This window comes from Beta vulgaris, chromosome 8, assembly GCF_026745355.1.
Source record: "Beta vulgaris subsp. vulgaris cultivar EL10 chromosome 8, EL10.2, whole genome shotgun sequence".
Lineage (NCBI taxonomy): Eukaryota > Viridiplantae > Streptophyta > Magnoliopsida > Caryophyllales > Amaranthaceae > Beta > Beta vulgaris.
Genome location: NC_079209.1, coordinates 2,205,363 through 2,232,293, shown reverse-complemented (window position 1 = coordinate 2,232,293; position 26,931 = coordinate 2,205,363). Strand labels below are relative to the sequence as shown.

At 33.2% G+C, this 26,931-nt stretch overlaps 2 protein-coding genes across 2 annotated transcripts; one reads left to right on the top strand and one right to left on the bottom strand.

The window, feature by feature from the left end:
• Positions 1–2,134: 2,134 nt before the first annotated feature.
• Positions 2,135–10,785, bottom strand: LOC125492943 (coniferyl alcohol acyltransferase-like). The gene is made up of 2 exons (XM_048635698.1): positions 10,363–10,785; positions 2,135–3,112 (listed from the first exon to the last, which is right to left on the bottom strand). The coding sequence occupies exons 1-2, from the start codon at positions 10,783–10,785 to the stop codon at positions 2,135–2,137; spliced, it is 1,401 nt and encodes a 466-aa protein (XP_048491655.1).
• A 6,048-nt stretch (positions 10,786–16,833) lies between these two features.
• LOC125492944 (isoeugenol synthase 1-like) lies at positions 16,834–25,983 on the top strand. Its single transcript, XM_048635699.1, has 5 exons — positions 16,834–17,025; positions 18,689–18,823; positions 22,760–22,991; positions 23,660–23,863; positions 25,784–25,983. Exons 1-5 carry the CDS (start codon positions 16,834–16,836, stop codon positions 25,981–25,983), a joined length of 963 nt encoding a protein of 320 aa, XP_048491656.1.
• The last annotated feature ends 948 nt before the right edge of the window (positions 25,984–26,931 follow it).

The following is a 26,931-nucleotide window of genomic DNA, read 5'->3' as shown; positions in this document are numbered from 1 at the left end:
AGGATGCGTGCGCACAACATCGAGACAATCATGCGAAACACAGAGATGCAAAAGCACCTGAGCGGACGCATGAAGGCTGTGTCAGGCACAGGGCCCGTGCACCAAACACATGGTTATACAAGATCTAGGCGACAAAGGTATAATTCTTTATGGTCAATTCCAATTTAATTTTTATTCTACTAATAATAAACTACTTTTTATGATGTAGATCCTCAAAGACTTAATGTTAATCTTGTATAATTTTCTCTAATATTTCCTTTTCTTTTTTCAAGATTATGTTATGCTATATGCTTAATACTTTCACAACCGCACATGTTTATTTTTGTTAATTACAAGACCTAAAAAAAAATTCTAATTCTAAATTCAAATAATTTGGACAATTGGATTAGGTTCCCTATAATTTTGATTGCTTAAATAACATGTCATCAAAATAATCTTTTGTATTTAATGAACCAACCTAGAGTAATTTTATTTTATATTGCATAAACATATTGCTTCGTTATTTATTCGCCTAAAACTAAACATGAATCATATTAAGTAAATGCCAATTATGGGCGATTCTGATTCCTCATCATATTCATAACCTCAAAACCCCCCCCCCCCCCGCCAAACTCTATCTTAGCTTGGTTCCTTAGTTTGACCAATTATGAAGTCCTAACGCGAAAATCTGCATTTGTTAAGTCCCTAGTCCTTATGGTTTCCCAAATATCTAAATAGGTTTATATGTCTTCCTTTAAAGATTTGTTGATTCCCAAAGCAAAAATTTTGTAATGAGATAGTCAAATACATGTTCGTTCATCCCGCATAGGCAATTAAAACACGGTTACTATATGTCTATATTTATTTCACAGGTATAAACTAATTATAAAAAAATGATGATTAACCGAGTGCATTCAAGACCCTAAGAAATAAAAAAGAGATACCATTAGAAAAAATATGATCATTTGAACCATTGATTTCCTATTCACGACCACCCGTGCTTTAAGAAAGTTGTCCATGGTACATTGGTATACTTTATAGTATATAGCAGTTTGAAATTATATTATTTCTCAAACCTGTATGAAATTATTTTTGACTTCTAAATAATCATTACTTTTATAGTTTTATAGAACCATGGGCATGATTTATGGCATGACTGAATTTAATGGTATCTGAATACACCTTTAAGTACTAGTATTTTCTCAAAAGAATCTCATTTTGCAAAGAACATACATGAATTTTATGATCATAGCATGTACCTTTGACATAACATTCACAAAATTTTCACAAAGGGGGTCTTTTTTCCGGTGGTAATAGTTTAATATGAAATCTATACAAATATATTAAAAGGCGTGCGAAAGAACGTCTATGTGCCACGTGGCGCTCTCCCTAACGAGTTTTAGTTCATGTAATCCATGTACATTAATTTTTTTTAGAAATTGCATAGTATAGGATTTGATCCCAAGACCTCAAGTACATATATTAAAGTCTTAACCACTAGACTAAATTATATTTAGTGTTATTATCTTAAAGTGTGATATTAATAAATGAAATTTTTTCTTACCCGAGGCATAGCCCGTGCCTAATAACTAGTTTAATTTATTAAAACCCAAAATAGACACTAAAACTTGGAAAATTCACTTGATAAATTAATTGGAACACAATGATAAAAACTTACAACTCTTTGTTACTCATGTTTTTCTATTCATTTTTTAAAATATGAATTATGAATTTATTTTTTGTCTTCAATAAACTACATTTTATACCACTCTGAAAGTGACTGACTTGGTGCTCGAGATTTAGGTCTTAATTTTATAAGGAGCAGTTGAATGTATGCAATATTATTGAAATATATTGTCTATATAACAAGTAGTTGAGTCACGTTTTTTTAATAAACTAAATCGAAAAATATATTTTCTATTTATTTCTTCGTATTTAGTACATAAGATAAATTCTAATGTCGCCACTTTTCTGTCTTAACTATTTCAAAATACTTATAAATATTTACACCATAATTTCAAGGGACGTATTATATGATTTTAAATTTATAATACAAAAAAAATTTCGTTCGATCTAAAAGCTAGTGATCGATATCGACACACAAAGTATACTAATTAAAAAGGAACGGATGGAGTATATCACGAGGACTTGGGACTTAGAAGAGCTTGAAACGTTTGAATACATGACTAGCTTCCTTTTCAATGAATTCCAATTGCCCTTGTGTAAGGTGCATGTATACAATCCAATCACCATTTCCTTTGCTACTAGGCATTGGCATAACATACCCTGCATTTCCACCCCATGGAAAATGATATGATCCAAATATTGGTTTACCCCAACCAAAATCAACCTTCGACACCGGAAATCGCTGCCCAGACGACACTACGAACGCCGGTCCGTCATCCCTCCCATTACTATAAATCTTTGCTAGACATAACTTAGGACGATGGACTTCCACCCAGTCGATCAAGTCTCGAAAATGCTCGTCACTCTTTACCTTTCTTAAAAACTCGTGCACGTCTTGTGCTATTAAATTCAACGGCTTTTCAATTAAATCACTTAGTTTTTTCTCTCCAAAAGGAACTGAAAGAACATTTCCGAAATAACAACCAATTATTTCCTTTTTGTGCATGCTGTTATTATCTCCTTTATTGATAACAAGTCTTGTCCTACCATCTACCACAATGCCCATTTTACATGTTATCGAACTTGCGACTTTTGGCTCATTTTGTGATATGCTAGCATGCTTCGAGATCAACTTCCACATGAACGCGCTGAAAGATTCGAGTTTAGTCCCATTTGTTTGAGACTGGAGATGACTTATTTCCTTAGCATTGACATGATATATGCGGCTTAGAAGGGGATCGTTTCGACATGGTGGAGTTTCATTATTGTTTTCTCTAGGAGGTAATAAGGTTGAAATAGGGATGTACATATCATTCAATGAGGGATCATAAGAAGAAGGGAGTCGAGGATTGAGGAAAGATTTTGTAAAAGAGGGCATCATTGTAAGTGGTTTTGAGTTTGCTAGCTCAGCCCATGATACTAAGAACATGTTGCCTGAGTATGCATCTGCAATTCGATGGTCAAATGTGCAGCCAACTACTATTCCTCCGCATTTCAGCTCTGTAGCCTGATTTGTGACAATTAAGGAAAGATTGTCAGGTGCAATGTTCTAAACTCATACTTCCTCCGTTCCATAATAAGTGAAACACTCCTCTCAAAAAGCTCTCACATAAAGAAGAGAAGTGTTTCACTTATTATGGAACGGAGGAAGTATATGATATCTAATACTCCATTATTAGTAGCTGCTCAACGAGCTGAGGGTGTTGTGATTTACACTTTATTATCAAAGATTGTCAAGTGCCAAAAGTTTGGTCAAAAGAACTCGAATGAATCGGGTTCACAATAACTTATTTTGCACCGAAAAGTATATGATATAGCCGGTTTTCATTTGATATAGTTATATTTCGTTTGTTATCGCCAGTTTTTGTATGATATTCACCTTATATGTAGTTAGTTTTTGTATGATATAAGTCAATTTTCTGATATAGTCTGTTGTCGTATAATATAGTATGTTGTCGAATAATATAGTTTGTTTTTTTCTTCTAATATAGTTTAGGTGCACAATAAATTATTGTAATCCTGGCCCAACCAAGACGTTTTGGAATTTGGTTGGCACGCACTTTAAAACCATCAAAGATAATATAAAATTTTCATATGAATAATTCCAACTGATAGCAATATAGTTGGTCTTCCCATACTTATCTCAATTTAATATAACTATCTATATAAATAGGGATTCTCAATATATAGCACAAAGAGCGTCACCAATAAAACTAATAAGTATAAAATATACTTTCTTCGTTTTTTTTTTTCTCTATTTGATATTATGAGTGACCAAAGTAAGTCAAAGTAGGAAGATCATTTTGAAACAAATGGAGTATGTTCCATTAAAAAAAAGAGTCAAGTGTGTTATCTAAACAAAATTTTAAAATGTTATTCTAAAACATACAACATCTGCTCTAAAACGTTAAGTATGTCACTCAAAAAAAAAAAAAAAAGGTATATATGTTTATTTTTTTAAAAAAAGTTAAGTATGTTTTAAATAATGTTGCATGCATTTTAAACCGTAATATATTATGAAGTATATAATAAACGTTTTTAAGTAAGGATTCATTCTCACATAAGGACCATAACCTAAAATGAGAACATAAAACTAATTTAGGCCTCAATAGATCATCATAAGGATGTTCAAGTTGTTTTTTTGTGTCATTCATTATATTTTTGTAATTAATTCAGAACCTACAAAATTGGTTCCCAACTTCAGTAAAAGTAAAGCAAATTAGTAGCAGTAGATGAAATCGATCGAAAAGTAAGGAAATCGGGAACACGTTTGTGAAGTTGCAATATTACGAAAAATGTCATTAATAACTGTTAAAATACATCTCCTACTTTGGTCAAATATTGCTACTCTAATGTAGATTGTAAAATCTACCGTCCTAGTTTCCTACACCCCCTCCCTAAAGCCTATAGTATACCTTAGTTGAAAATTTTGCCAAACATTAATTGCTAGTGTGAAAGGAGCAAAAGCAATAGTAGAGTGTAGTAGTATAAATAGGTGTTGTATGTATGTTGCAATGTGTGCTCAGAAAACTTTGAGTGCTAGCTACAAGAAGTAGTAGTTGTACTACGTTAGTTTATTTCTAAGTGGAGAGAAATTGTAAAGGAGTGAATTCTATCAATTTCATGTAAGAGTTCTATCACTAAATAATATAAGTGTGTTTAGTGTTTAGATGTGAGCAACACTTTAATTTTTATATCCACTTATTTGTTGTTAATCTTTCCACATAATTACCCCAAAATATCTTACAATTGGTATCAGAGCCATTCGTTCCGTTAAATTTTTCGGGACCATTTTTTGGTAAATATCGGTCGGGGACTGATATTATTGCAACGGTATAGTCAAAAATATTTTTTGCTAACTTAACGGTCGGGGACCGTATTGCGAGGTGTTTTTCCATTAGTGCACAGTCTGGGACTGTGAAGCTTGTTGGTCAGGGACCAAGCTTACTTGTGTATTGCCGGGCAACACCAAGTCACAAATGGCGGATATTGCTAGTTCGTCTAGTAATATTGAGAAACTCAACAATGGAAATTACAGTACGTGGAGTACACGTATGCAATTCTATTTGTTGGGACAAGATCTTTGGGGTATAGTCGGTGGTAATGAAGTTACAATACCAACCGATCAAGAAGAATTAAAAAAGTGGAAGATTAGGGCCGGAAGAGCCATGTACGTGCTAGCAGCAACCGTCGATGACGAGTTGTTATACCGCATCAAGGATGCAAAGACACCCAAGGAAGCGTGGGACACCCTTGCAGCTTTGTTCTCTAAGAAGAACGATGCTCAACTTCAGCTTCTCGAGAATGAGTTGTTGTCGATCCAGCAGAACAACATGACGGTGAATCAGTATTTCACCAAAGTTAAAACTTTGTGTGAGCAAATCACAAAGTTAGATCCTGAAAATCCCATCACAGAGACGAGGATGCGCAGGATTATTGTCCGTGGCTTAAAGCCTGGATACAGTAGTCTTGTCACGGCGATCCGAGGTTGGGCTACACAACCATCTCTAATTGAGTTTGAGAATGTGTTAGCCAACCAGGAGGCTCTAGAAAATCAGATGTCTGGAGTTTCCGTCAAGGATGAAGAGAAAGCTCTTTTTGGCAACAAGAAGTCAAATAAGGGAGGTGATAAGACAGGCGAGTCAAGTAATCAACATGGCAAGTCAAACAGACAGACATGGGGATTCAGAAAAGGACAACGTAGAGGAGGCTTCCATCGAGGGGGAGCTCGACAAGATCGACAACAGGATGAGAAGGAAGGAAAAATCAAACACGACGAGATGTCGTGTGTTATAACTGCAAGAAGAAGGGACACTATGCTCGAGACTGTTGGTCCAAACCAGCAGAAGGGAATGCTGCAACTTCCGTGGAGCATGAAAGCCGAAGTGAAGTCGAGTGGGATGCACAAGCATCCTACGCAGTTGAAGAGGAACAGATCTTCGACATGGAGGTAGTGTCACCCAGCAGTACGGAGCCAGAGGAAGCTGCACTTGTCGTAGTCAACGACAAGATGATCAATTACAAAGATGATTGGATCATCGATTCTGGTTGCTCCAATCATATGACTGGAGACAAAGAGAAATTTATGAGCATGTCCGAGTACAAGCGTGGTCGAGTTGTAATAACAGCAAACAACTCAGAATTGCCAATAACCCATATTGGCAAGGCAGTGGTGATTCCACGATTTAGCAACAAGCAAGTTCAGCTGGATAATGTCTACCATGTTCCTGGTATGACGAAGAACTTGTTGTCAGTTTCACAACTGACATCATCCGGAAACCATGTTGTTTTTGGTCCTCGTGACGTGAAGGTGTACAAGACAATGGAAGGAAATTCTTCTCCTATATTGGTGGGACGACGTCTTGAATCAGTCTATGTCATGTCTGCTCAAACGGCATATGTAGACAAGGCGAGGAAAAATGAGACAGCTGATTTATGGCATGCACGCTTGGGTCACGTGAGCTACAACAAGCTCAAGGTGATGATGAAGAAGTCGATGCTCAACGGTCTTCCTCAACTAGATGTCAAGGAAGATATAGTTTGCGTTGGATGTCAATTTGGTAAAGCACATCAACTTCCATATAAGATTCAAAGTTTCAAATCGAAGGAACCTTTGGAGTTGGTTCACTCAGATGTGTTTGGTCCAGTAAAAGCAAATTCAGTGAGTGGCTTACGTTATATGATAACTTTCATTATGATTTTTTTAGAGGTGGGATTTATGAAAGAGAAATCTGAAGCATTTGGCAAGTTTAAGCTGTTTAAGGAAACAGTAGAAAAAGAAGTTCGTGGTAAAATTCAGTGTCTACGTACAGACAACGGAGGAGAGTATACATCCAGAGAATTCTCCCAATACTTGCAAGATTGCAAGGTCCAACGCCAGCTCACTTGTCCAAATACTCCACAACAAAATGGAGTAGCTGAAAGAAAGAATCGACATCTTGCAGAGACATGCAGAAGCATGTTACATGACAAGAACGTGCCACCGCGTTTTTGGGTTGAGTGTATGAGGACAGCGACACATGTGACAAATCGATTACCTCAAGCGAGACTAGATTTTGTCTCACCATTTGAGAAGCTAAGAAAGATGAAGCCAGCAGTGAGCCATTTTCGAGTATTCGGATGTGTATGCTACGTCTTTGTTCCTGAGCATATGCGTAGCAAGTTTGATAAAAAGGCTATTCGTTGTATCTTTGTAGGATACGATGATCAAAGAAAAGGTTGGAGGTGTTGTGATCCAACAACAGATAAATGTCACGTGTCACGAAATGTGGTGTTTGATGAAGCATCATCTTGGTGGTCACCACAAGCTGTATTATTGCCAAACTCGAATGAGATCGAGGAAAAGCTTCAAGAAAAGATGGACGAGAAAGACGAAGGTCAGTCTAGTCAAGATGGCGGTAGTCTTGAGATGGAGATATCTCAACCTACACCAACAGAAAGAGAGAAAAGTTCATGGCAAACAGGAGCACATCATAGAAATATTGAAGAAGAAAGGCCAAGTCAAATTGAAATTTTGAAGAAGAAGAACCTCACCCAGCACTGCGCAGGTCCACAAGGCAGAAAAAGCCAAATCCAAGATATGCAAATGCTGCAATGGTTGAGGATGTAAAAGAGCCAAATAGTTATGATGAGGCAGCTCGAAGCAAAGATTGGAGAAAAGCCATGGAAGAAGAAATTCAAGCTCTGCACCAGAACGAAACTTGGGAGTTAGTGCCAAAGCCTCGAGAAGTTCAACCTATTTCTTGCAAATGGTATACAAAGTGAAGACTAGACCTGATGGTACCATTGAAAGGTACAAGGCACGATTGGTAGCTCGAGGATTTTCTCAGCAATATGGGCTAGACTACGATGAAACATTTAGTCCAGTTGCCAAGATTACTACAGTTCGTGTTTTACTAGCACTTGCAGCTAGTAACTCTTGGAAGCTCTGGCAGATGGATGTCAAAAATGCATTTCTACATGGTGAGTTGGATAGAGACATCTACATGGATCAACCTAAGGGGTTCGAGAATCAGTTTTATCCACACCATGTATGCAAGCTGAAGAAGGCGCTTTATGGTTTGAAGCAAGCACCACGCGCCTGGTATGGAAAGATAGCAGAGTTTCTGTTACAGAGTGGTTATTCTGTAGCACCAGCCGATTCGAGCTTATTTGTGAAAGCTCAAAATGGAAAGTTGGCAATAGTTCTTGTATATGTGGATGATCTTATCATCACAGGAGATTTTGAAGAGGAGATTCAACAAACAAGAGCTAATCTTTCAGTACGTTTTCAAATGAAAGAGCTCGGAGAATTAAAACATTTTCTTGGTCTTGAAGTCGAGCGGACTAAGGATGGGATATTTCTATGCCAACAGAAATATGCCCGTGATCTTCTAGAAAAATATGGAATGGTCGATTGCAAGCCTATGTCAACTCCAATGGAGGTTAATGCAAGGTTATGTTCAGTCGAAGGCAAAGATCTAGAAGATGTGACCATGTACAGACAGTTGGTGGGAAGTCTTATCTATCTCACGTTATCCAGACCAGATATTGCTTATGCAGTGAGTGTGATTAGTCGGTTTATGCAAAAACCGATGAAACGTCACCTGGAGGCAGTACGACGGATATTAAGGTACGTGAAAGGGACCATTGACTATGGAATCGTGTACCGCAATGATAAAGAGTTTGAAGTTGTCGGATACTGTGATGCTGACTATGCTGTGATCTTGACACACGTCGATCAACTACGGGTTATGTGTTCAATCTGGGTTCTGGAGTAGTCTCTTGGTGTAGCAAGAGACAACCAACAGTGTCACTATCAAGTACGGAAGCGGAATATAGAGCGGCGGCTATGGCAACACAGGAGTGTGTATGGTTGACGCAAATACTCAAGGATCTGCATCAACCAATTGATCGGGGAATCAAATTATGCTGTGACAATCAGTCCGCGATACGTTTAGCGGAGAATCCTGTTTTTCACGCAAGGACAAAACATGTGGAGGTACATTATCATTTTGTCCGAGAGAAGGTTCTATGGGGTGAGATTGAACTTGAACAAGTGAACACGGAGAACCAAGTTGCAGATATATTCACAAAAGGTCTTGGAGGACCAAAGTTCGAAAAGTTTCGAAAACAACTTGGTATGACCTCTAGACTATCTCTTTGAGAAAGTAGTCGTTGAGGGGGAGTGTTAAAATACATCTCCTACTTTGGTCAAATATTGCTACTCTAATGTAGATTGTAAAATCTACCGTCCTAGTTTCCTACACCCCCTCCCTAAAGCCTATAGTATACCTTAGTTGAAAATTTTGCCAAACATTAATTGCTAGTGTGAAAGGAGCAAAAGCAATAGTAGAGTGTAGTAGTATAAATAGGTGTTGTATGTATGTTGCAATGTGTGCTCAGAAAATTTGAGTGCTAGCTACAAGAAGTAGTAGTTGTACTACGTTAGTTTATTCTAAGTGGAGAGAAATTGTAAAGGAGTGAATTCTATCAATTTCATGTAAGAGTTCTATCACTAAATAATATAAGTGTGTTTAGTGTTTAGATGTGAGCAACACTTTAATTTTTATATCCACTTATTTGTTGTTAATCTTTCCACATAATTACCCAAAATATCTTACAATAACATAGCTAGGAAGCAAATAGACCATGTAAATTTTGATAATCTGATCTAAATGACTAGATTGGTTATTTGCTCTATGGTCTCATATTAGACTTGGTTCTCATTGGAACTTTATTTGTATATAGGAAAGGATCACGTGAAACACCATTCTTTATACTGAAAACTGAAAACTGCAACATAAAATGAGCAAAAAAATTCTTAAAATGAGCAAAAAAAAAAAATTAAAAGGAGCAAAAAATTGTAAAATGAACAAAAGTTTCTTAAAATAAGCAAAAATGTAAAATGAGCAAAAAGAACCTAAAATAAATAGAAATTTGTAAAAAATGAGCAAAAGTTTAATTTTTTTAAAATGAACAAAAAATATAAAATGAGCAAAATACATATAATGAAAAAAAAAATTGTAAAACGAGCAAAAAATAGTAAAAAAAAGGATAATGTTATATGTAGTACTAAGAATTCAATACATTTTCCCCTCAAAAAAAAAAAAAAGAATTCAATACATTTCTTTAAATAAAAACAGTTTAAGAATTCAAGGCATATTTTTACATCAACTGAGGTAATAAATGTTTGATTCCAATATTTTATTTCCATTTTAAACACCTTATACATAGCTCTAAGAGCTATGTATATCATTTTCCTTAAAATAATCATACCTGTACAGAGAGCACCCTACTTTGCTTGGGAAGCAACAACTTGCCCTCAACGCTCTCATCCGGATTATGAAGGTTGAGCTCACATAGCTCAATGTTAGCGTAAGCTTCAACGAACTCAACTCCTTGGTTGTTGCACAAGATCTCGGCTTCACCCTTAGAATTGCGAACGACGTCACCGGAAAACACGTAAAAATGAACCAAAGCTTGAGCCAAGGCTGTTTTCAGAGTGCTAACCATTAGCTCAAATGACCAAAATCGGTAACTATAACTTGGCCTTTTATAGCATAAAAAGACACCCACATCTTTAGGAGGCAATAGCAAGTCTAAGTTGGAGAGTGGTAAATTATGCTGCACTATTGGGTGCATTGGCACCACTCTCTCCCTCTTTTTGACCCTTACTTGGAATTCTTTTGTGGCCACCATATTTTTCTCTCTTTCTAACGTAAGTGTATCTTCTTAAATTATATCATATGAAAATGTTTAAGTACAAGGAAAAATGATTGGTGGATAAGATTCGGTTCATTACGTATAAGTTATATGACAGAAAAAAGGTGAGGTAGGTCTACCTTCGTATTTTTTCAGTTGCACCGTACCATTTGCATTTTGACGCTATTGATTAACTAACTTTGTTAAACTATCTCATATCATTTTATAAGAAAATATATAATCAAGTGGGTCTTGTTAGATTCGTTTCAATGCTAACTAAGATTTCAAATATCAAATTTTTATAATTTTACTTACACCCAATAAAAAATATTAATGTTCGAAAAAGTGTGTAGGCAAATGTGAAAAACAAATGGTGCAACTCAAAAATAAAGAAGTAGTATATGGAAGTCAGCAGCAACTGCCTAAGAGAATTTGCAAAATGATCTACAACACAAGACCTACCCATTATTGTAGAAGGTCAAAAGGAAAATAATGTCATTCAAGTGTCTTATTTTGTAAGAAAAATAATGTATTACTTCCTACTTTTATTTAACAACACCATACATTGACTTTTAATTTATATATAAGAAAAAAATAGTTATACAAGTTTTAATAGATTCGTCTCAATTTTTCATAACTTACGTATAATTAGAGATAATAATGATCCACTTTATCTGCTAATAGATATGTCAAGTCGTATGGGTACACCTTAGAAAATTATATATATGGAGGTAGAAAATCTGTGTATATCTTTATGTCGATTTTTAAGAGTTATACTATACCTCCGTTTTTAATAGTTGTATCATATTATTTTTGTGATTTTATGTATTAACAATTAGTCTTGTAAGAGAAGTCTACTTTTAATTTAAAAATAGGCGCGCCCAAAGTTCAATATTACGAAGATAATGAACCACATTTTTAAACATAGTGACTACTTTAATATATTTAGTGACTATTTTAATCTATATAGGAACTAATTTAATATATTCAATCACATTCTTTAATTTATTTAATTGGTTTAATCCATTTAGTGACTAGTTTAATCCATTTTGTAAGACTGTCAGGCTATTTCTAGAAATGATTTGTTGCAACTTGATATTCAATTAGGAAATAAAGAAAAGAGAAGAGAAGAGACAACTACGATGGTGCAAGATACATAAAAATAGTGTTGGGTTAGAGAGAAATGGAATGAGTTTGTTAAGAGAATGTACACTTAAGTTGTCTAATTTTATATTAAAATTAGATCGTCTATTATAATAATTTGTGATGTATTACTTAATCATTTCCTTTTTGGAAAAGATTTTCTCCTCACATGTGCTTTGTTTAATACTCTCAACATATATTTATACAACAACTCTAAATATGCGTGTCAATTGCTTTGAGTACAAATAAAATAAATCGTAGAAAGTACATAATATATTTATCTTAAGACTCATTTTTATAAATACGCAAATTATTAGAATAGGCGGTATAATTTTAACATAAAATTAGACTAGTCCGGGATTGAATTTTTCTAACAAGCCCATTCCATTTTAATCTAACCCAACACTATCTTAGTCATCCCTTATGTTCTCATTCCTTTGTTTTCTTGATTTTCGATCTACAATAGATCTTTTCAAAAGAGTAACTCGGTAATCTTATCGAACGGATTAAACTAGTCACTGGCGTTTGGTTCACAAAATATAGGTATGAGGTATGGGGTTCGAATGGGCTAAACCCATACCTAGTGTTTGGTTAGTAAAATTTTGATTTTAAAACCAATACCTTAAACCCATGAGGTATGGGGTTGAGAAACCCATGGGGGGAGGTGGGTTTGGCTCATTCCAACCCTAGGTATCAAATTATTTAAGATAAAACATCTTGTTGCACAAAAATAAAAAACGCTCATCTTCTTCCTTGTGATACTACTGCCTGCCGAAGCCAGGTACTCCATGTTTTTCTCTACTTTCTTCTACTGCAATTTTTTTTTGTCTTTTAGTTCTTAATTTGCTTGTGTGTCAATTACACCAAGATATTTGTTTTAACCCACCCTAAACATATCGATACTTCCTTCTTCATTAATTTTGATACAACAAGATAATCGCTCTCACGTTTGTTAATTTTGTCATAGTGTGTTGTGTGCATATTTTTGTCAATAAATTTTCCTTTAGCCCTTTAGCATCTTGTTCTGTATTTTTTGTATGCTCATTGATTCTCCTGCTAGATTAATCATGAGCTTCTATTTGAAGAAAGTTTGCGTGGATTACTCCACAGTATACTGAAGTTCTTGTGTGTTAGGTTCTTAATATTGGTGTTTTTTTTTTTTTACAGAATAGTAAGTGATTTATATTATTTGTTGGTGATAATAGTGCTATGTTTTTTTTTTTTTGACAGAATTATAAGTGCTCTATATTATTTGTTGGTGATAATAGTGTTATGTTTTTTTTGACAGAATAATAAGTGCATATATATTATGTGGCAATTCTAAGTAGATGATTTAGTAATATATGACTATTAGTCTTGTAGAATTTCAGATTCATTCTTATCCTCGTTAATTCATTAAAGTTAATTAATACTTACAACTACTTATAATTATGTATTTATGTGATGAAATACAGAAAAAAAAACATTAGAATTGCTTTATAGTATCACAGTTGAATTATTCAAAACAAGACATAAGACAAAATAAAATAATATTAATTTCATTCCTGATTCCAGAGACATTTTAAACCAAACACTAGGTATGGGGATAATTTTGATTCCAGAACTGAACCAAACACATGGTATTAGGAATCAAGTTCCAACCCCATACCACTCTTATTTGATTCCTGATTCCAAACCCATACCAACCTACGAACCAAACGCGGAGTTTTCCCAATTCTAGCACTTTATGATATTAACTTGAGGTCACATGGTCAAATCTTATACGGAGCATTGTTTCTACTTTTTTCTATATATGTATATTAATGACATGAAATGAAACAACTAAGGGGACAGTGCCACATGTCATATAGATTTACTTTGGAACACTTTTTAATATATTTGTATAGATACATAGCCCATGAGATAGACGACCTAGATGAAATGTACACAATAATGAAAAACTTAAATAAATAAAAGAAATTGTCAATATATATACATATACATATATATATATACATATACATATACATATATATACATATACATATACATATATATACATATACATACATATACATACATATACATATACATATACATATACATACATATACATATACATATACATACATATACATATACATATACATATACATACATATACATATACATATACATATACATACATATACATATACATATACATACATATACATATACATACATATACATATACATATATATACATATACATATACATATATATACATATACATATACATATATATATATATATACATATATATATATATATATATATATATATATATATATATATATATATATATATATATATATATATATATATATATATATATATATATATATATATATATATACAAATGCCTTGATACCACATGTACTCTCCCCTCTCGCACACAATCAAATGAGACATTAAGCAATAAAAATGTTTGTTTCAAGACTTGAACCCATGACCTCTCATTGAATATGTTAATGCACTACAATACTCATGTTCGTTTTTGTGAGGGAAAAAATCATTTAAAAACAAGATACTATTTCTATTTTTGAAGACTTCAAATGCACGTTGATAATTAATCCGAAACGTATCGCCCAAGATAAGAACTGGTTTAATCTATAACGGTACTTTTCGCTATGTTTTGTTGTTATTCGAATAGTATGTTTTTGTCATATGATTTGATTTCCATCCACGGTTTGGTATGATTGACAACTAATTAATTAGTTCTACTTAAAGAATTTTTTTTATTTGGTTTGGTTATATATGTAATGGCGTGGGCAAGAGCCTGATGTCGTGGGTTGCTCTAGTCATATGATTTGTTATTCGAATTGTATGTTTTTGTCATATGATTTGATTTCTATCCACGGTTTGGTATGATTGACAACTAATTAATTAATTAGTTCTACTTAAAGAAATTTGTTTTGGCTTTGGTAATGTAATGGCGTGGACAAGAGCCTAATGTCGTGGGTTCCTCCAGTCCCCATGACAAGGTATATATTATGTTCTCATGTCATATCTAAAGATGACGTCTATTTCATGTAACATAAGTTCCCGCACATATTTTATTTTATGAGCTCTTTTGAGAATTCATGGTAAGATAAATTTCCTCTGAAATGTTCTCGCATAGGAAACACTCACCTAGAGGTCCAACAAGTCCCAATCCTCCAACAATATTGAAATCACCAAGATTTGAACTTTGATCTACCATGTGAAAAATAGGAAGCCGATCCAAGGGCCCTTGGTAGTTTCAATACATACATAATGAACAAGGATAAAGTAGAAGTTGGAAGTTAGTTGTTACCTTGTATATTTTTATGCATTTTAAACGCTCCCCCCCCCCCCCAAAATCCTAGCCTTCCTTATCCCTTCTTCATCAGTTAGGGGTTGTCATGGATGTTTTCATCCATAGTAATCCCCTTTTCCCCTTTTATTATCTGTTTTTAGTTCTTTTTCTTGTTTTGTTGAATAAATTGGTAATCTCTTTGTGAGATTTTTTTATTCTCGATCTGTTGTGGAGATCTCCTTCTCTCTTATGGGAGTTGTGAGTAGGTTTTTTTGTTTTTAGATATGAGAAATCATTCTCGGTGGTTGAAGTTTGAGACTCAACATGAAGGTATTGGAATCTCGGATGCGGTAAACATGGCTCGATAAAGAATGTTCTTCCCAAACTATGTCAGAACGATAGGCTTCCTCATCAATATAGTTGTTTGATTCAGCAAATAAAAGAGGGTTGCATTGTATTGTTCGATTTGGTTCATTGCAGTTTTTTCATAGACGAATTTCATGGGGGCTGTGGGGGTGGAAGGGAGGGATGGGGGATGACTAGCAGCGGGAGGGGTGGTGGGTTAGGGTTAGGATTAGAGTTTAGGGGTTTAAAGGTTATGGTTAAGAGTTAATAATGGCAAAATTGTAAATAAAACAAACATCAACTTAATGTCCGTTAGAAAAAGGGCATTTAGTGAAAGTTTCGAAAACACAATGATATTTGAAATATTGAGGGTATATATGGTGAATTTCATGATTTATCGGATGTATATCTAAAATCCCTTTTGTTTAACAAAGACGTGGTTTTATATAGGGGGTGTTTGGCAATTAGAGTTTTGGAGCAAAAAGAGAGGTTTGGACCATTTTTAGAGTTTTGACTAGTCAAAAAACGCTAAAAGGGAAGTTTGGTAGAATAGAGTTTTAGAGAGAGTTTTGGAATGAAAACCCTCAAAATAAAAAAGCTCCTATTAGGAGCTTTTTCTTTAGAGGATTAGGTAGAAATATGTTTAATGACTTTTTTGCCTCTAATAATAATACTACACATATGTATTAAAATGTCTATAAATGTCATTTTACACAAACAAATGACAATAAGCTTTTAGTAATCAGTTAATTTTTACCAAACACATTTATAAAAAAAGTTGTCAAATCAGCAGTCAAATGTGCTGAACAAAAAGTTAAAATTCTATTAGCAAACTCTAAACTATAACAGCTAAACTCTAAACTATATTTGCCAGAGGCTCCCAGTCTCCCACCATAAATGGTGCTAGAAGTGTCTAATCCCACACTCCCACCACCAATTACCATCGTCCGGCTAATTTGGTTTGTGGCACATGCGCAATTGCAGAGTGTGATTTGGCTACTTTTTGTTGGGCCATTATGTTTCTAATGGTCTATTACTTACGAAAATAAATAATGATGTTCCATAACAAAGAGATACAACAAATAAAAAATACAACAGATTGACGCACCCTCTATATTATAACTTTATAAGTGAATCTCTAAGGTAGGAGCTCCCGTCGTTCGAAGAGTTTCATAATTTTCTTTGTTCTTACCTTATAAAAAAAATATATAAGTGGATCTTTAGAGTTTCATTGGTCACCCATATGAACAAGAAGACCATGACGAAGAGAAAAATACTCATATTTGGAGCAACAGGGTATCTTGGTAGATACATGGTTCAAGCCAGCCTTACATTGGGCCATCCAACCTACGCATATACTCGCCCCCTCAATCAAAGTGGTGGTATTGGTAGAGATGCCAAGTTTGAGACGCTCCAAGATTTCAAAGCCAGAGGAGTGTCCATAGTTGAAGTACGTTTTTCTCTATTATTCAGTTGGAAATTATTATTAACGGCCTGTTTGGTAGTCGTTAATAAATTGCAGTAATGGGAATGTATTTTAAGTGTAGCTTACAAGGGAAGCATCCTTAAAATCTTTATTAGGGAGATAATTTCAACCCTCAAGTTTGTGTTTTTTCTCCATGGGGAAGCAAACTCACCCCTAATTTTCATTACCACTCATTACCACCTAACAAGGTGGTATTGGATGGGAATGAAAATTAAAGAAGAAAAATAGACACTATAGGATAAATTAGCATTACCATGGAAATGGATCATGATTTTCTTCACAAATTTACATATAAATTCATTCCCATTACCACCATTTATAACCATCTACCAAACGGACCGTAAGTGTTCATTTAGCAAATCAGGAAGATATAATTTTAGCAATTTTTTGCAAAAGTAAACTCGTTTTACGACAATCAAGTGATCAACTACTCCCTCTATTACTCTAAGTTCTTCCCTCGTTTCATTTACGATTTACATCCATTCTTTTAAGTTTTCTCCTCTTTTGCTTTATTCGTTATTTGGTAAAGTTTTGTTTCCTATTTGCACTACTTTATTCACTTGTTGGACTCACATAATTATGCATTATAGCTCACAACTATATATCTTCTATTTAAATAAACAAAAAGAATCCACTTACACACTCTTATCTCTTCCTTATCTTGATATCTGTAGCTACAGTAAATGAAAAGAACTTAGAAGAACGAAAGGAGTATATGGGATTTTTATGAAAAAATAATAAAGAAACACTATATAGGTTATACATTCGCAAAATTGTCAATTAATACAATATGTTTTATTTATTTATACTATAGATCCCAATTTTGAATATATAGAATTATAGATCAATCCCGAATTTTAAGGCAAACTTTTCTATATAGAAAAAGGTGTTACTATTTTTATATATAAACAAAGATCCAAAAACCAATTTAAAAAAATAATTGAAAAAAGGTATTTTAGCCATTCATATAATCATATTAATTAAAAAAACATTCACATAAAAAGGATGTCATAATAAATTACTCTCTCGATTTCTGGTTTATATTTCACTTTGGAAACGCAGAAGAACAAAAGTGAGAAAGATAAACCAAAAACGTGGAGATAGAAATTTTAAGGTGAGTATATTATATTAAAAATTGGACGATGTAGATACAAAAAAAAGAAAAAATAAATGGATATATTACTAAAAATAAAAAAATAACAGTGTGTAGATTAAAAAAAAATGAAGGTATTACTATAAAAAAAAAAATGGGTATGCCATAGTTTCGGCCTTTCGGGCTTACAATTTCTAGAAAGTTATATCTTTACGTAGACTTGAAATCCTTGTTGCATACTCCCTCCGTTTCATATTAATCTACACACTTTGACATTTTACACTATTCACAAATTACACTTTGACTCTCGTTAGTGATTTATACGTGAATAAAAGCATAGTCATGTGGGATCTTGTTAGATTTGTCTTAGTATGTATTTTATTAATATGTACTTTTTATAATTTTTACAAATACAAAACTAAAGACATATGTCTTCAAAGTTTTACATTGGCATGCGTGAAAAGTGTAAGTGTGTAGATTAAAATGAAACGGAGGGAGTATATGAGAAATGTAACATATTCAATGTTTGTGCAGGGAGAATTGGATGATCGTGAGAAGCTTGTAGGCATCCTTCGACAAGTTGATATTGTAATATCCGCGTTACCAGTTCCACAATACCTTGATCAACTTAAAATAATAAATGTTGTGAAAGAAGAAAGCCACATAGAGGTGATACTTCTGTTATTTGCCTAAATTCCATATATCATTGCAAAGTCAAGGGTAGAGGAATTTTTTTTTGACATCGAAATAACTTACATAGATTTAAAAACAATAACGAAAAGTACAAACTAGGAAGCTTAAAACTGAAATTTATTCTTTCTACACCAATACGCTAATCGACGTGCCTCGGCAACCTGTGTTTTCGGCACATGAAGCACAAGGCATGACAAGAAACTGTTTGCTATAGTAGAAAGACTCTCTAAAGTCCAGCGAATGGTGGTCTCATGTGGCCTCTTCGATCGAAGAGCTTGCACCAAGGTGTTAGAGGAAGTGCATAGCTTAATCCTGTTGTGGCCGATTTCGCGGGCCCAAGCTAAAGCGCGAAGACAAGCCAAAGCTTCTGTTTGGATGGTGGAAGCTGAGTAGCAAAGAACACCTCGTTGCAATAGGTAACCATGATCCCCCGTTTTACCCAGCCAAGCGATGCCACACATATATGGTGTCCTCGGAACTTTGTACCTGCAACATAAATTGTTAAGGAAAAAGGACTAGTAGGCTGTTGGCCGATATGCACACCTTGAAAGCCAGGCGGGAAGCAGGGATCAAGCGGATTTTGCGTTGGATCGTGCTGTTGTTGTACGTAACACAGGTGCTGTTGCATGCTCTGTTGGTATGTAATGCTGATAGATCTTTCTGTAGGGCGTTGTTGACGAAACACCTGCAAATTTCTCAGCATCCAGATGGTCCATAGATTTGTCGTCTTAGTCATTTTATACCGCGGCAACCAATGCCAATGAAGTTAGTGATACTGGAATCTTGAGATGCAAGTTGTTTATGATAGTGAAAAATCTAGTATCGTAGCCATTCCCGAAAGAGCATATGTTCTGTGTTTGAGTTTTCAATGCTGAGATGGCTTTCCCTCCAAGCTTCTGTAGCCAAAGGGAAAACCCGAAACAAATGTTGAGTAGTTTCCTGATCATCAAGGCAGACAGGGCACTCACTCGACAAGCTAATACCCCTTTTTATGTAGATTGGAAGTGGTGGCTAAACCATTATGCAAGAGCTTCCATAAAAAGAGTCTCCATTTAGGCATGATGTTCAATCTCCAAAGGATGCGAAAAAACTTCGTATCTAGGGGAGATGTCATGCTACAGATTTCATGTTGCTGGTGTAGTAGAAAATCGTATCCAGAATTCGTTGTACACTCTCCTGATTTCATGCACTACCAGTAAATAAAATCTCGAACTTGCGGGTCAGAATGTAGTTCGATACTTCTAATGCCGTGTTGTGGCTGGATCAAACAAAGAAGTGATTTTCCGGTGATTCCACCCTTGATTGTGTGGAAGAAGCAGTTGCGCGACCGAAATATTATTAACTTGGCCTAACGTTGTACTATCTCGAAATATCGGCCCGTGGCCACCCAACCAATTCTTATTTGTGACTTTTATGTTCCATCCATCGCCTGCGTACTTTCCAATGACAGTGCTCCGTTAGCAGGTTTTCAGCCACCAGAAGACTTCGATGCCCCCCAGGATAGTTGTCGATTACTAAGTAAATGAGGGTGGCTCGGAAGGCGGGAACTGTGAAAAACCTTTGATAGCAGAAGTTGTGGATTCCGTTTGATTCGCCAAGCTTTTTTCATAAGAAGAGCATTATTGAGTATGCCCACATTACGAACACCGAGACCCCCAAGTATTTCGGGCGTTGAGTAACACATTTCTTTTACTAAATTGAAAGTTTGATTTGGATTGCATGGTCTATATAATATTTTTAGTACTCAAGAATAACCCTCAATTCTTCTCCACTTTTCAAAATGAAACAGAAGAACTCTATCTATATAGGTTTACAAGATTTAGGGTTAACAAGTAGCTCACACTTTAAATAAGACTCGTGACTATCACTTAATCAGAATAGCCTCATTTAATCGCCAAACGTTAACCCATTAGATTTTTGATAATTAATTAAAATAGACCAAATTGATTAATTTTACTTACATCAATAAATGCCCAAATTAATTAATTTTACTTACATTAATATTTCTTCAAAATATGTTACTTACAAGAATATTAATACTCTTTATCGATTTATAAAACAATTAATTAATTGTTTATTACTTACAAGAGTATTCTTTATTGATTTACAAGAATATTAATAACATCAAAATATTAATAACTTGGAGCATCACCTACTCAGTAATAATTAATTGTTTTGTATATTTTTTACTTACAAGAATATTTGGATTAATTAATTAATTAATTTTATTGATAAAGAACCCAAAATGTTCAAATTTATTAATTTTACTTAGATCAATATTTTTTTCAAAAGTCAACAATTAACATTAATGGACCACGAATAATGATGCAGCATATAACAAAATTAAGACGCCTACTCACATATATTCACTAATCACTACTATGTCATGAGAAACTGCTTATTGTTAGTTGTTAGGGTTATACCATCCACATGTAAAGTAAGGGAGGTCAGATAGTAGAATTCGTGCTTTTGAGATTCTTTAATTCGGTGGATTTTTTCTACACTTCTTTTAGAGTTAGCATAAGTATGAAATTTTTAACTTTAATCACCTTATAATGTTCACTTTTTTCAAATAAACATCCTAAAACATTTTTACTACCCTACATATAATTGTTTTACAAGAAACCTGGATTAAATATGTGTCAGAATTAAATCTACTAAGACGGAGAATAAACCATTCCTTGGCCGCGCGAATTAAGATGTTCTACACTTGATGTTTGAGCCATCTCTTAAAACTATCTTCCTTTCCCATAGGTCGTGTGATCTGCTAATCTATCAGTAGGCTCTCCTTTTTATTTTATACCTACCTTGAATATAATTTGATCTCTTTAAATTTTTTCTTAAATGTAAAATCTATGACCACTTCTTATAGATTTGAGAAACTTTTCTTCTCCAGTAGTTTGGACAAGTAGATTCCCTTACCTTTGTTGGGTGTACATCTCAAGTCCTATATTGGAGAGATAAGAAAGAGTTTCCTAATGTATAAGAGTTTACTGTTTACCTACTTCATTAGTTAGGTCTTTTTGGAAAGAAGTCCAAAAACAAATAGGTACGGACTTGGCCCAAGCGGGTAATATTATGGTAATGGTGGGGCTATAGTTGGACTCATGCATGGGCCCCACAAATGGTATCAGAGCCCACAATTTGACGGGGATGACGTTTATATAATATAATGGTGGACCTTTATGGTTGGCTTGCTAAAGCATGCAAGGTGTAAAGCGATGTAGCTAGGGCTTAAGTCCGTAGTGGTATTTTGTATGGTTTTTTAAGATGGGTGATTCAGGTGATGCATGGACATGTTATTTAGCTCGCTTACCTATCTAAAAAATAAAAGAAAAGTTTATTATTAATGTATATATATAATTCAACTACTTCCTCCTTTCCTTTTTGTTAGTTCGACCTGTTATTTACTTGCGCGTTTGTCAGTACACTTCTTTAACTATAAATATCTTACATTGCATATTAGTAAAAAGTACGTCTATAGCGATTGAAATTTTAATAAATTACATATGGGCACGAATCAAATAAGATCCCATATGAACATATATTTTCTATATATTGAGAAGAATTTAGAAGATTATCTCTAGTTGTAAATAGTGTTAAGATTCCAAAGGAGAAGAACAAAAGAGAACGGATGAAGTATATCTTAATAGATGCATCAGATTGACTTGACTCATTTGTCAATCCACAACTTTGACCATTAATATCTTTAATTATATAATTATGAAAATTATCAAAAGATTTATTTTTTTGAAAATATACATTGAAATTAACCTTATAACGATTATAAAATGACATTTATGTTGCATTTATTAAGAAATGGAGTATGTATAGTGTATTATTACTGAATCTTAATAAATAGTAATTGGTTGTAGTATCTGATTTTCGTCTATGTATATTTTGTTGTTTTAGAGATTTATTCCATCAGAATTTGGAAATGAAGCGGACAGATCAACCGCTCTTCCTCCTTTCCAAGCAATACTTGACAAGAAGAAGAAAATTAGAAGGGCAATTGAAGCTGCAGGAATTCCATACACTTATGTTTCAGCGAACTCATTAGCAAAATATTTCATTCATTACTTTCTATTTCAAGGAGAAAATTGTGATAAAGAAGTGACTATTTATGGTAGCGGTGAAACTAAGGGTGAGTTTTGAATTGCTCCCTTCGTTTATAATATAGAGGATTCCAAAGACACGGTATGTTTGGCAAAATTAGCGGTTCTAGTAGCTGTTAGCGGTTGTAGTAGTTGTTGGGGGTAGCTGCTAGCTGTCTACTAGTAGCTGTCAACGATCAGCGATTAGATTAGTTAATTAGAAGTGTTTGGCAAAAGTAGCTGTTGGAATTGTAAAAGATAAAAAAAACATTGGTTAATAATTCCACCTTATGCTATTATGAAGGGTTTATTTGGTAGATCACTACCTCTAAACCTCAAAACGTTACTTGTAGTAACGTTCCACAACTGCTACTCATAATCTACTCCAACTGCTACCCACTACTATAACCACTACCTAACCAAACACTCATAATTTTCTTAAGTAGCGTTTCAATCTTGTCCAACCGCTAACCGCCACCTCAAACGCTAATGCCAAACAGTGAGTTCTCACCCTTTTTCCCTTTTTTTTTTTGAATTTTATCAAAAACTATTTTTTTTTATAATAAAAACTATCTTTTAGAAATCACTTTGTATGTATATGAGAAACTAATGCATGTAGTAAAACGTCTGTCATATTCATCTATAGAGGACTTCTCAGTTAAACATATCCTTTAATTATAGTGTTAGTCTAATGTTTTCTTATTCTAACTTGCTACAGCTGTGTGGAACTACGAAGAAGACATAGCAATGTATACAATAAGAGCAGCAATTGATTCAAGAACACTCAATAAAACTCTTATTTGCAGGCCTTTAAGAAACATAGCATCTCAGCTGGACATCATAACCTCTTGGGAGAAAAAGGCTGGCAAAACTCTAAACAAGATTCATATTCTAGAAGAGAATGTGATTAGGCTCATTGAAAGTAAGAAAATTTCTAAACTCAATCTACATTCTCAAATCTCATCATTCTAAACAATTCAACTTTTATATATTAGGTTTTTATATTCTTTTTTGAAAACAATGGAAACAAAGATAAATAAGGTTCAACTATCTATTCATTTCATGAGAAAAACTGTTTATTTATCTCTATTATATAAGCCAAGGGAGGAGGTGTGGTGTCCTCTTTTGAAGTGACTAAAATACTCTTAATGATCTAATTAATGGAATGAAAAAAATTACAAAAGCAAATCATTTAAAAATTCTCATTCCAACTTGCCATTTAAAGCAAGTTTAAAATGGTATATGCATCAAATACTTCAATCAAAAATTAAATGGACAAAATATTTATACCTTATAAAAAAAGATGACATACATAACGTGCACATGAAAATTCTGAACATTCACTACCTTTAATACTCTTTAATTCAGTTAAACCAACTCATTATTTTTGTTCTTTCTGTTCAATATTCATTCACAAAAAAATTAATGTTAACAATCACTCACAACCTTTCTAATTTTTTACATTAGCGAATTAATATATCTAAATTCATCTAATTGTTGAATTTTTCACATTTAAATTTAATCATAAATAAAGTACGAATGGAGTATCTAATAAAATAATAAATTTTGAAATTAACGCACGCATCGCGTGCATATGAAGGCTAGTATTTAATTATTGGAAACTAGTTTTTCAAACTTATGCATGGGACATGACATGTTTAATATAAATACACCGCCGTTATTATCATTATTATCATCATTATCATATTCTTATTACTACTAATAATAATAGTAGTGATAGTAGTAGTAGTAATAATATACTTATTGCGTTTCGAAGATCCGTTAAAAAGGAAAGTATTGTAATAAATGTAAACAGTGTAAATACTTTACTTCGTTCTAATTTTCTTTTCCTTTAAAATTCATGTAAAGTACACCTATTTTAATTCTATTTTTGAATGAGTTCATATATATATATTCAATGTTAGAGTTTTAAGATTAAGGGTTTGTTCTTCCCAACTTATTTTTCGTTCAGCTCAGTTCAGTTCACCTCCATTCTTTTATAATCATTTTATTAAATATTATTATTATGTTGGTCTAATTTATTTTACTAATTACTCTTATTATTATTTTTATTTATTTTTATATCATTATTATTAAGTATTATTATTATTTCTATATATTATTTTGTTTATTATAGCTTTACTCATTATTATTACTATTATTATTAGAAGGAACATGGTTTAGGTCAAAAGCACAAATAAACCCATGTTTTTTAGCCCATAAACCAATCAAATCGCGTCAAAACTGTTTATGATACAATTTTGCGCGGTCCGACCCAATCATTATTTTTATAACTAAATATTATTATATTATTAAATCTAATTATTTTAAGTAGTAATTATATATTATTTTTAGTATATAATCATCATCAAGTATTAATATATTAATAAAAATAATATAAAATAATTATTATTAATTATCATTATTATCATTAATTATCATTATTATCATTAATTATCATTATTATTAATATTATTTATTCATAACTATCATTTAAAAATATCCAAAATACTATGATTATTCATTATTATCATTTATCATTATAATTATTATTTAATATTCATATTATTATTATTTAAATATTATTTATATATTTATTACATTCAATTTAATTCAATTCAGTTCAGTTCAGTTCCACTATTTTATGCTAAAGAGAACAGACCCTAATTATAATATCTCTTCTAGCAACTTTTATAATTATATAGTATAATACACACAACTCAAGCAACAAAATCTATATTAAATTATGTTGTTCTTGGTATTAAATTGACACTATATATATATGCACGTGTACTTTCTTACCTTAGCTTGTCTTTTGTCTTTGTATAATTATTGATTACAGCACTTCTACTTGAAATGAGCATACCTATGGCAATACTTCATAGCATATTTATCAGGGGTGACCAGTTGTGTTTTGAACTCAAACAAGATGACTTGGAAGCATCCACATTGTATGCGGACTACAGATATACATCCATTGATGAACTACTTGACATAACTCTTGTCAATCCTCCAGAGGTTAAAATAGCATCATTTGTATAATTGTATGATTACTCATTATCGGTGTAAGTTTTGCTACATATAAGTTACTTGGTTCAAATAAAGGCATTATTGGCGTAACACTATAATAAAAGAACAACAAATTTCTCAGATAATTTCAGTCATGTTGTAATATTAAAGTATTGCATTAAACTTTATATTGCAATATTTCTTAAAAAAATATTACTATATCAATTGAAACAATTCCATAAATTGTGAAGTGATATTAAAGATGTTTGAGGTGAATTATCATTAATGACTTCTTCTAAATTGAACATAACATTTTTTTTGTGGAACATAACAAAATTACTTGCATGGATTATTATATTGATATACTAATATCTAATATAGATATTGCAAAATAAATTAAAATACATAAGTTAATTATACAATATATCAACATACTAAACTCATAAGTTACACATCTTTTCCATCCACCATAAAACCGTCCAACCCTTTTCACAAATGGGTTTGGATATTATCCAAGTGTTATTACTTGTGTGACCTCATAGGACCCAATAATACTAGTAGTTGGCCCTAATCATATTAGTCCAACAACCACAATTAGCTTCTAGCAAAACGTTGTGATCATCTAATATTATTGAATATATTATCTCCATAACTTATCCTAATATTATTTAGTTTATTACACTTGATCGAGGACAAAATCCTTCAATCTCCCACTTGTCTAAGAACAAGTGTGTAACCTTCAAACTCCTTAAGTCGCTTAATGTCTAACTTGATGATATGATAACATCATATGTTCATCATACCAATATTCAAGTCGTTCCTTGAAATCTGAGTTCGAACTGTCAAAACAAATGATTAACTTCTTAATCCATTTGAGCACGGCCATGCATTTTCAGTTCTCACTCTTCAAGAGGCCAAGACACCAATCCTAACTCTTAGGAGGACTTATCCAATCTTGTATGACCAAAGCTCCCACTAATT

Bases quoted from the DNA above. Each gene is read 5' to 3' on its own strand.
- LOC125492943 (XM_048635698.1), bottom strand. From the start codon at position 10,785: ATGGTGGCCACAAAAGAATTCCAAGTAAGGGTCAAAAAGAGGGAGAGA. The intron at 3,113-10,362 runs GTATGATTATTT...GTCACAAATCAG, and splicing joins GTAGGGTGCTCTCTGTACAG to GCTACAGAGCTGAAATGCGG.
- LOC125492944 (XM_048635699.1), top strand. From the start codon at position 16,834: ATGACGAAGAGAAAAATACTCATATTTGGAGCAACAGGGTATCTTGGT. The intron at 17,026-18,688 runs GTACGTTTTTCT...ATGTTTGTGCAG, and splicing joins GAGGAGTGTCCATAGTTGAA to GGAGAATTGGATGATCGTGA. The intron at 23,864-25,783 runs GTAAGAAAATTT...TATTGATTACAG, and splicing joins TGTGATTAGGCTCATTGAAA to CACTTCTACTTGAAATGAGC.